The sequence below is a fragment of the Protopterus annectens genome, chromosome 11.part0, assembly GCF_019279795.1.
Source record: "Protopterus annectens isolate FY-2018-M chromosome 11.part0, PAN1.0, whole genome shotgun sequence".
NCBI classification, from domain to species: domain Eukaryota; kingdom Metazoa; phylum Chordata; order Ceratodontiformes; family Protopteridae; genus Protopterus; species Protopterus annectens.
Genome location: NC_056745.1, coordinates 336406088 through 336417475, shown reverse-complemented (window position 1 = coordinate 336417475; position 11388 = coordinate 336406088). Strand labels below are relative to the sequence as shown.

The following is an 11388-nucleotide window of genomic DNA, read 5'->3' as shown; positions in this document are numbered from 1 at the left end:
AAATGAGCATAGCAAAATCAATCATGGACCCATCTTACAATTTTCCATAAACACCATACTATATATTTGAGTATCAAACTTCAGTGCAGTTCGAAACACGTTTCAAGATATCTTTTATGGTAACATATAATTTACTTTCACTACTTAAAGTGAAGACACTAGAATCAAAAATTGCAGTAGTGTGTGTGCTTCGTCTTTACAAGTACATTTCATCATCTATCCTGAAAAGAACACCAAAGAAAAAAAAGAACAATTTGCTAGATTTTATTCCAAAATGGAACTATTATCTGCATTTAGTGATATCATAACGTTAACTTCATCTATTTACTCTGTGACCCACCAGCAAGAGAACTTATTAAAAAAAAACACACATAATAACGTTTAGCAATCTAGTAATGCATAACAATTAAACTTCTCTGTGCTGACTTGCATTCTTACAATAAATAACACACATGATCCCTACTTAAATGTCAAGTTCTATTAAAAAGGATGAACATCAAGAAATAACAGAAAATTTTATTTCAAATACAAAAAGAGTAACATGACTCAATATCAAAATAAGAAATCTCTGACGGTAATAAATCTGCAATTTACAATGCCTAAAGACACTAATAATGTGAGTCTCTAAATTTTCAAACAAAACAGAAACCGCTCTTGTACAACAAAGGTATTCAACTAATATCTTTAAAATGGAGTTTCATAAAATTGATACTGAAGAGCAGATCATATAACTGGCTTTAACATTTCAAATCCTAATATGAAAGCTGCATTACAGCTATTTAAAATATTACATAAAGGACAGAGGTAGAAATCCTCCTTCCTTATGCACACCTTTGTATTAACAAGGGCTTTATCATGCTTCGTTTTACTCAATTTTTTCTTTCCCATCTTTGTGCAGTCCCAGAATCGTAACATTTTAATCATGTAAACTGAATTTGCTGAACACCAGAAATCTGAAATAAAAAAAAATACATAAGCAAACAGGCTTACATCTGCTTAGCAAAAAGGAATGCTTTAAATATCAAAAATGTTACCTGTTGATAAGATGTTGTATAGACCATCACATTTTGTTGCTGGCCATCTGTAGTTATAAGTCCTGCTTGCAATGGGTTGGCTAAATGATAAAACAGACACACAGTATGTTAAATAAATCAATAGGAAAAAGACATTCATAACTGTACATTTCTTAACTCTGTATTTTCCTTAACCTACATATCTTCTCTTGACTTGTACAAGCAATAAGCAAAGAATACCAAAAGGAAGAGTAGTTAACCATAGAACTTACTGTAATGACAGCTCTTTGACAGAATTTTAACCAGTAAGCTAAACAAATTAGAATAATCCAAAGATATCCTAGGGAAAGCTATCCAGGGATCCCCACATTATTGTAAAAGTATACTATCAGCCTCAATGTCCAGTTTTGCTTCTCAGTCTCCCACCACCAGACACTGAGCTGAACCATACAGAAGTAATAAGAAATGAATGGAGATATTATTAACTCTTATTTCAAGGAAAACAAGCCAAATACACTCTGTGAACTCTTCAGTGGATCTGCTAGGGTACAGTGGTTAATTCTTAGAAGAGCAATAAAGGCAAGTTTTGAGAGAAAAGTAATTAAAACAAGGAAGGATTTGCAGAGAAAAACAGTGTTGAAATATATATCCCCAAGCAGCTTTAACTTTACAATTTACTAAGCATAAAGTCACAAAAGTAATCTTATTTTTTAGCTAGTTTTTAAGTTAAAGGTTAATTTCTATTGTTTTTCTACACTTGGAAGGAGAAAACAAATTACAAGTAAAGTAGCAGTAATGTACTTGTGTGAAAATGTGTCTCAAAATGAGTACCCCTATTTTTAGGGTAGATGCCAGTACAAATAGTTACCATAGTGAAGTTGAGGTTTCTGTTTTTTTTTTCTTTCAAATGTATATAGTTCTTAATTTTGTTTTTTAAAGGGATTTGGGAAAGGCAAATGGGAATTCAACTGTTTGGCAAAATTTGACATGAGCTTAAACAAATGTGTGAAACTGCAACTAAGTAAAAGTTATGTTAGTCAAGTGTTATATAACATGTGCATAACCTACTAATAGGAGCATTACATGCACTAGAAGTGACATGCATCATAAGGGGTTGTAACTTTAAATTACCAGAATGGCTGTTTTGTTAATTTTAACGTGGAGTGTAAACAGCCTTACAAGCACAGAAAAAAAGTGTCTATCTATATTCAGAAATGTAGGGTGCATTTACAAAATATTAGGAAAAGAGAATGGAAAGGTATTAAGGAACAATGGAAGGACATCTGTATGGTTCTCAAGTATGCAACCAAGTCCAGAAGGTTTAGGATTTCTGCATGGAATTATCTGCGTAGGCATATTTATACCCGAAGTAGACTTTAGATCTTTCCAAAGGTAGACAGCCAATGCTTGAGGTGTGATGAGCATGAGATACGTAACAGGAACATGTATTCTGGAAATGTAATGAGCTGGCAGATTTAAAAAAAAAATCCTAGAGAGTACCTTATCATAAATGATGGGGGAGAAAATGGTTGTAACTAAGGAAATTATTACTTTGAGCTGGGATACAATGTTGTAAGGCCTCAATAAGTTTAATGCTATTGACTGCCAAAAAACAATTACTAGAAAATCGAAATCAAAATCTAAACCAACTGTAACTGAAGTACTGAATATTGTAAATGAGATAAAAGAACTAGAGGTGGGAGCTTTATAAAAAATTACAAAGAAATAAATGTAATCTGTGGGAGCAGCACAAGCAGAATAATGTTCAAGATGAGTTTTGAGGTTTAAGGAAGGCAGAAACTGAGCAATTTATGTACTGTTGAGGTGAATGAAAACTTGACAAAAACATGTTTACTGCATACAAGTAACAACAGAAATGTTTACTATGGTTTGTTTTCTTTTCATTTAAGGTACCCATGCCCATGTCATGTGATGATTTAATAAAGATGTTTAAAATGTAGGGTGTAAATTGTCATGTTGCAGGATATACATCTGGATACAAATGAATATATTACTTTGATAAAAATCAGGGACAAAGGGAAAAGGGTGTTAAAATACTGACAGGAAGAGGTGCTCCGATTGTGGTAGAAGATGGAAAAAGACATCAATACAAGATTTATGACCGCAAGAAGATACTGGCAACTATATTTCCCCTAAAAGCACCATTATGGAGCTTGAAAGGATCATAGAAGAAGTACTCAGTCTCCAGCAGGGCATTTAATTTCTAGGAATTTAGTTTGTAGCACTGAAGTTGTGCCATGGGCCCTAGAAGGAAAACTATAATTAGAGAAGGTAGATTTTAAGAAGGTATATAAGTATTTGGTATGGAGGATGTTATTCTATGAACAGCCATACAGTTGGAATTTAGACATCATTCACCAAGATATAATAACTGGGCTAGGATGGACAGGAACTATATGTCACAACAGCGTGTGCATTTGGTTGAAATAATGAGACTCATCCAGTAACAATATCTGATCAGGCACCTACAAGAGTTATGATAAAGATTCAAGAAACAAAAAAACAAAAGAAAGTCATCGATGTTTCCTTGTATATTTATTAAAAAGAGGGGAATTTAAGGAAAGGGTAATAAATACATTTTAGAGTTATTAAGATAGATAGGAATTGTTCCAGATGGACTAAAGCATGGGATAAAATAAAGATGGATTTTAAGAGTATAGTAAAATTAAGGGAGAGAAAGAGATGCAGGTGAAACATAAAGCCTATTTAGAAGGATTGGAAAAGTTAAAATGTTGCACAAGAGGATACACAGATTATGAACCAGAGCAATTGTAGAATACTGAGAAGAAACTAAGAGAGCATTTGAACAACATGCTAGAGTTAGGAAAACTGCAGTTACATAGTTTTTTGACAATAATCCCAGAGCACAGACATTTTTAGGACATACACTTAGGCATGATGGCTGAAGAAGGTTGGATAGTGGCAATGAATAAAGAGAGGTGGCGACAGCTGATATAACACCCCAACCCAATGTAGAAAATGGGAAAAAAAGGAGGTTGATGATTCAGAGGGAACTTTGGTCTTATTATTGACTAGTTGTGATATACAGGAGTTTGACAGAGTTTGCTATGAATTCATGATTAGAGCAATGTTCAGTGGTGGCTGGTGACTTCAAATCACAGGGGGGCTGCAGGAGACAGCTGAATGGGTGGGGTCAAGGGGAAGGAGTGTGGTCAACTAGAAAGGGGAGGAGCAAAACCACAAAAACTAACTTTAATTAAATACGCTGCCCTGGGTGGCAAACCATCATTATGAAAGTCCAATCAAGACAAAAATAAGTGTAGAAGAATAAAAATATTTCAATGCATTGGCTGCATGACAGCTTACTTAATATCTAGATGGAAACAAAAGGTTGTGAGGCATGAAAAAATAAATTACTTTTTAAATACATTACTGGAATGACAGTCAAAATCAAGTATAAGAAAAACCAGAAGCACTCAACTCAAACCACTTCTCCTTGCACTGCAGTTCTAATTATAATATATTCAGCTTTATTAAAGTACCAAGTAGCATGCTGAAAGTAGAAATCTCTGTGATGCCCCCAATTGTAAAAATGTTTCTTATCCAAAAAAGACCTGCTGCCTGACAACTTGTTTCATGGGGAAAACATGATCAAAGTAAAAAATGAAAAGCAAACAAGAAACAAGCTCAAGATACATTGCTTAAAGGATTACTGTACAGGTTATGGACCACACATGATTGGCATTCTGTTTAGTTTACGGGTAAAGTCTGTAGAGATGACTGGAAGTCTCCAACAAGTGTAATGAGCTTTTTAAAATAATGGAATTCTGTCCTTTAATACCCAAGGCTTATACATTATCTAGTCAGGTATTCTCTGCATGGCAACAACAGAAAGGCTTTCAATGTTGGCAATTCTTTAACAGTATGCTTATTAAAGCTTACTTGCATCTTACGATCTCAGACAAGCTTACCTTATGGTCATTAAAGCATTGCTACTTAAACACAGAGCAACAGGCACTGAGTAATAAGCATAAATCTGAGTCTTCTTCTTCTTCTTTCGGCTTTTCCCGGTTAGGGGTCACCACAGCGGAGCACCTTGTCCGCACATTGATTGGCAGTGGAGTTTTACAGTGTCGAGTTGCCAGCCCGGCGCCCAACCTTCCACAGAAGGCACACTCACACGCACACCTAGGGCCAATTTAGAGTGTCCAATCCACCTGCAGCATGTCTTTGGGATGTGGGAGGAAACCGGAGCACCCGGAGGAAACCCACGCGACCACAGGGAGGACATGCAGACTCCGCACAGAAGGCACCCCAGCCGAGGATCGAACCGGAGAACCTCTTGCTGTGAGGCGGCAATGCTAACCACTGCACCACCGTGGCCACCCTAATAAGCATAAATCTGAGTAATAAGCATAAATCAACAGTACAAAAATAGGACAGAAACCAGACCATTCTGCAAAATCAAGGACAGATGAAAAGCCACTGTAGTACTTATGCAATGTGTCCTCCCCATCCAAGGTAGACACAACTACTCCTTGCCTTGCTTGGACACATCCAGAGAGTCACTACATGGGGGAGTGGGGTGCAACAAGTATGTCACAATTTGAAATGTCTCTGGCTGACTGTGATGGCCCTGACACATTTGTCATACCTCTCAACCTCAAGAGCAAGAAATATGGACAAAGCCATACACACAAGTGGGACAAAGGCCCAAAAATAAGGACAATTTTTAAATATAGCTCTAATAAACTTAGAAAGATAATAGAATAGGTCTTGCATTAGTATGAATTTTCTGAGAGGTATACAATCTGAAGGGTATAAAATCTGAAACTCAAATGTCTGTCATTTTCTAACTTCAGTCTTTAGTGATTTGTCACTAATTTGCCAAAAAACACAATTTTATGAAAAATGGACCAAAAATGTGATGCAAAAATATAAAAAAGACACACAATACAGCTGGGAACCTGTCAAAGAAGGTACACTTTAATATTAGTACTGCTACCTTGAGCAGCTGACAAAATAAAATAATCTACATGCATTTCAAGTAATTTATAACTTTGATTATTACAGTTATTTCTTAATTGTAAACCCTCCATGTTTTCTTCCAAAATTGCTATTTTGCGGAGGGATTATTAGGGGGAAGAGCAACATTTTGAGCCAAAATCAGGGACAGTTGAGAGGTTGGCTATGCCTAATTCTATAAAGCAATTTATTTGCATGTACCTCTCAACCTGTTAATGCAGTAAATCTGAACAAGGCCAAATATATTGGGGGCACATATAAACAGTACTAAAAATTGCCCTTGTATAAATTGAGACAGTTGATATAACAGCTCTTACTTTAACATGCATTTTTCTGAAGGTTATGAAGTCTGAAACTCAGTGTATCATTATTCCTAAATGATTTGACAGAAAACTACAAATTTTATGAAGAACAAACCAGAAATAAGAAGCAAAAATCTATTCATCCTTTGAAAATCTGGACAGTTGGGAGGTATAGTTCAGCTGGGCCTGTCTGAGTTTGCTGCCCTTCCCCCCTGACAAAATCATGGTTGAATGGAGCCTCTGCAGCCATTCCAATGAACCATTACTTGGCTATTTCACTCCATTTACCATAAACACTAATGCTTTACTTCTATGATGAGTTGGACTTCATTTGAAAGTTTTATTTTGCATTTTACAGCACAAACACTAAGTCATCTGCTAAACAAAGCAATGCAGTCTCACAATGAAAACTTAGCATTAAAACTTCTCTGCCCTTGAAACTCACATTCATTGAAACAGCATTGAAACCCACATTCAAAGAAAATACATTTTGCCAGTGGCAGATAACGATTAATTTTGGGCTGTTTTCAAATCATAGGCCCCCTGCATATGAAACATGTGCTCTTTGATACACCTTCCTCATTGTACTAAAATTATATTCCTTGTACAATACAGTACAGTTGTTAGAGGGTGTTTTAAATTTGTTTTGAACATTTTTCCAGTAAGCAATGAAACAAAACGTATGCACCCATAATGGCAAAACTGCCCAGTTCAGAACATTTATCATAAAAAAGTCTACTCAGACTTCCACAGTCCACCATTATTAGTAAATATACACAATTCTACAGTCCACCATTATTAGTAAATATGCACAATTCTACAGTCCACCATTATCAGTAAATATGCATAATTCTACAGTCCACCTTTATCAGTAAATATGCACAATTCTACAGTCCATTATCAGTAAATATACACAATCTCTGAAGTAAAAGTCATCTAAATAATTCCACATTAAAGAAATCTGTAACTAATGAAGAGGTTGCTGCTAGTAATCACCTTTATATTTCATGGTTTCATCGAAAAATAAAGTGTCTGTTGCCCCTCAGGAATAAATTGCCTATATTACATTAAAAAATGGTAAGCTAGTAATAATACTGCAAGAGGAAATGGATGGCAAACTGATAACAGACTCATAGTTAGTATCTTCACCAAGGAGAACATTCTCAGTACAGCAGCATCCACCCCTTGTGGGAGTAAAACCCACAGCCTTCTGCATCAAAAGCAAGTACACAACCTGTTGTGCTATTAACAAGGCAAAACACTAAACTTCTGTTCCCTTGCAGCTCTCAGCTCCTTGTAAAATCTACTCAATACTCAACTGCATCTCAACTTCGCAGCACAAGAAAACTGGAAAAAGCCAAAATGTATTGGGGGGGGGGGGGGCAAAAGCCCAAAAACTAGGGACACATTAAACATTGCTTGTATAATCTTGGAAAGTTGCTAGAATAAAATGTTGTGTTACCACCATACATTTTACTGCCAAAATCCCTGAGCAAAACAGTCAGAGTAACATACCACTACGCCACATCAGCTGCTTTGTAAAAGAGAGGAAGACTGAAACTTAAATGGCAATCATTTAGTGAATTCAGTTCTCACCATAGCTGTCAACCTCTTAGTACAAAACACTTGGACAAACCCAGAAATGAGGGAATACAGCCCTCAAACATATTCAGTGAATTCAGTTACCATAGCTGTCAACCTTAGCACAAAAACCTGGACGAAGCCAATAATGGGGGAATACAGTCACAAAAATAGGGACAAATTTCAAATATTCATCTTATAAACTTAGAAAATTGCTAGAAAAAAAAGGTTGTGTTACTATGTATTCTGAAGAACATGAAGTCTGAAATTCAAATGCCTGTCAATTTTACTGCTGACAGAACAAAAACAATTTTCAGCAGAGTCCCAGGGATTAATACTGCAGACACGTCTTTGTAAAATGACAGGGCACCAGAGCAAATCCACACAAACACAGGGAGGAGATGCAGACTCCACACAGAAGGCACCCCAGCCAAGAATCAAACCAGAAAACCTATAACTGTGAGGCAACAATACTACCGCTGCACCATCAAATATGCAAGGAATTAAACATTCAGAAACCTGAAGTCTGAAATACAAATGCCTGTCAATTTTATTTAACATTTGTTAATCAGGGCAGTCTGACTTGGAACAAAAAAAAAACAATTCTCAGAGGCCCAGGAAGAAATAATGCAGACATGTCTTTGTAACATGGGAGGACACAAAAGCAAACCCACACAAACACAGGGTGAAGATACAGACCCCCCCCACAAAGAAGGCACCCCAGCCAAGAACCAAACCCAAGAACCTACAGCTGTGAGGCATCAATGTTACCACTGCACCATCAAATTTCAAGCATTACAATATTTAAAAACCACAGATATTATGAGGAATAGATCAGATAAAATCTGAGGCAAAAATCTGCAATTTTTTTACAAATGGTGGTGGGTAGGGAATTCAGGTCTTTAACACCTGCATACAAGGTACAGGGTTCAAGCCTGAGGTATTCCCTACCACACCACCATGAGTCTAATCACCAGTACATCCCACCTGAGGCATTTACACACACACACACACACACACACACACACACACACACACACACACACACACACACACACACACACACACCTGGTCCTGTTCCAAATCACACACCTGGTCCTGTTCCAAATCACACACCTGGTCCTGTTTCAAATCACACACCTGGTCCTGTTTCAAATCACACACCTGGCCCTGTTTCAAATCACACACCTGGTCCTGTTCCAAATCACACACCTGGTCCTGTTCCAAATCACACACCTGGTCCTGTTCCAAATCACACACACACCTGGTCCTGTAGTAAATCCAAATCACACACACACATCTGGTCCTGTAGTAAATCCAAATCACATACCTGGTCCAAATCACACACCTGGTCCTGTTCCAAATCACACACACACACCTGGTCCTGTAGTAAATCCAAATCACACACACACCTGGTCCTGTAGTAAATCCAAATCACACACACACCTGGTCCTGCAGTAAATCCAAATCACACACACACACCTGGTCCTGTAGTAAATCCAAATCACACACACACACCTGGTCCTGTAGTAAATCCCTGTCCGCAAAACCACACACTCCACTTACCTGGTCCTGTAGTAAATCCCTGTCCGCAAAACCACCATACATCCAGTATGTAAATCCCGACCAGACTGCAGCCACCATACATCCAGTAAGTAAATCCCGCGCAAATCCGACCCTGCCCGTCGTGAACTCCAATCCAATCCAGATCCTTACCCTGCCCGTCGTGAGATCTTCCCCTGCAGCAAACTCCAATCCGATCCTTCCCCTGACTGCCGACGTTGCAGTCCGACCCCAATGCATTTCCCCAGCGAGTTCCCAGGCAGTCTATGCAGTTTAAAACTGCATAGACTTGTGGGAGCACTCCTGTCCATGATTCTCAATCAGGACTGCCGTGCGCATGCTCCATGCACTAGACTGTCTCGGCAGCAGTGCGCATGCGCGAAGTCCGCGAAACTTAAAATTTTTTTTTTCGTTTTATTTTTTATTTTATCAGTACTTTGAGGTTGAGGGGGCTGCAGTCCGATAGCACGGGCCGCCCCTGGCAATGTTAGCATTTGGATTCCTATAAGGAGAATATATGATGGATCAGAGGAAAAAATAAAGGTGTGAGGATTCCTTTCTGACTACCTGAGTTTGAACCGAGAGACTAGGCAGGGATGTCCCCTTCCCCCTCTCCTATTTGGTATACAATTGGAACTTTTAGCTAAGAAGAAAAGGGACTTGCAATTTCATGGATACAACTGATGCAGAAGCAAAGAAAAACTAGCTTTGTTTGTAGATATTACCTTTTACTAGACATATCCTGACTCTGCCATTACAGTACAGTGGAATTTTAAGACAGTTTCAAGTATTTAGGGTATAAAATAAAGTTAAAACAATGGCTATAGCAGAAATCATGTGCCTACACATTAATTAGTTTAACAATACCTATATTTATGGGGTTACAAAAAGATGACTTATTTAGGTGTGTATATTAATACGCACTCAGTGGTAGTAGGTAAGGATATATGTGAAGAGATCAAGCATATTTTTTTAAATAAAAGATTGGAAACCAATGGCCATGGAAACTTGTAAGCATAGGGGTATATAGGAAGATGTAAGAGTGTAGATCCCCAGATTATCTCCAGCCAGTGCCATGAAGATCTCTGATAGAATGACTACTCAGCTAGGAGGGGCCAAGCATGTAATGGTAGCAAGCCCCTTGGTCCCATAGTCCTGTCGACAGGGTAGAATGTGAGAGGGAGAGACAGAGAGAGAGAGAAGATGGTAACCAACATAAAGGGGAAGCAGGGTGGGAAAGACTACTGCAACAGTGATCAGTAGGACATCTACTGTTATGGCAAGTTCTTACACAACTGTACTGTATCCCAACAGAAATCACTGTTGCAAAATTCCAGCTGGGTGAGTCCTTAAGTTGAAGGAAATGTAATGGGGTTGGCTAGTGGACAGAGGAACTGTCCAAGAGGCCAGAGATTACTAACCTAGCGAAGGCAGCTCTAGAAATTGAAAAGGCATCAATCTTGTGGTGTTTACTGAAGGTTTGGACAGAACAGATGCCAGCTTCCAATATAGTCCTGGCATCCACTTCTTTGCAGAAGATCCTGAAGGATGCCACTGCCTTGGGAAAGTGAGCTCAAGGGCATGAGGACGGGTTTGCAATGCAGAGAATAACAAAAGGAGATGAACTTATTGATCCATCTTGCACTGGTTTGCTGACATACAGGTTGGCCCAGCTTTGCATCCATGAATGAGACAAACAGTCGATCAAACTTATAAATAGATTTGATCTTGTCCAAATAAAACTTCAGCTGTCTGATAACATCTGTAGAGTGTAGGAATCCCCCCCCCCAGTTCTGTGGGTTGGGGAAGAAAGAAGGTAGATTAATGGCTTGGTTGACACACAGCTCATTCACTACTTTCGACATGAAGGAGTGATTACCCTGTCCTTGTGAAAAATAAAGAAAGGGAGGAATAGCCATGAG

General features: G+C 38.1%; 1 protein-coding gene across 2 annotated transcripts in view; it reads right to left on the bottom strand.

The window, feature by feature from the left end:
• Positions 1 to 248: 248 nt before the first annotated feature.
• NFYB (nuclear transcription factor Y subunit beta) overlaps positions 249 to 11388 on the bottom strand; it is a 534217-nt gene continuing 523077 nt past the window's right edge. For both annotated transcript variants that reach the window (XM_044087836.1, XM_044087835.1), the window contains exons 6-7: positions 1035 to 1114; positions 249 to 953 (exon numbers count right to left, since the gene is read on the bottom strand). In XM_044087836.1, coding sequence (XP_043943771.1) covers positions 921 to 953; positions 1035 to 1114 — 113 coding nt within the window. In that variant the 3' untranslated portion in view covers positions 249 to 920. The remainder of the gene's footprint in view (positions 954 to 1034; positions 1115 to 11388) is intronic.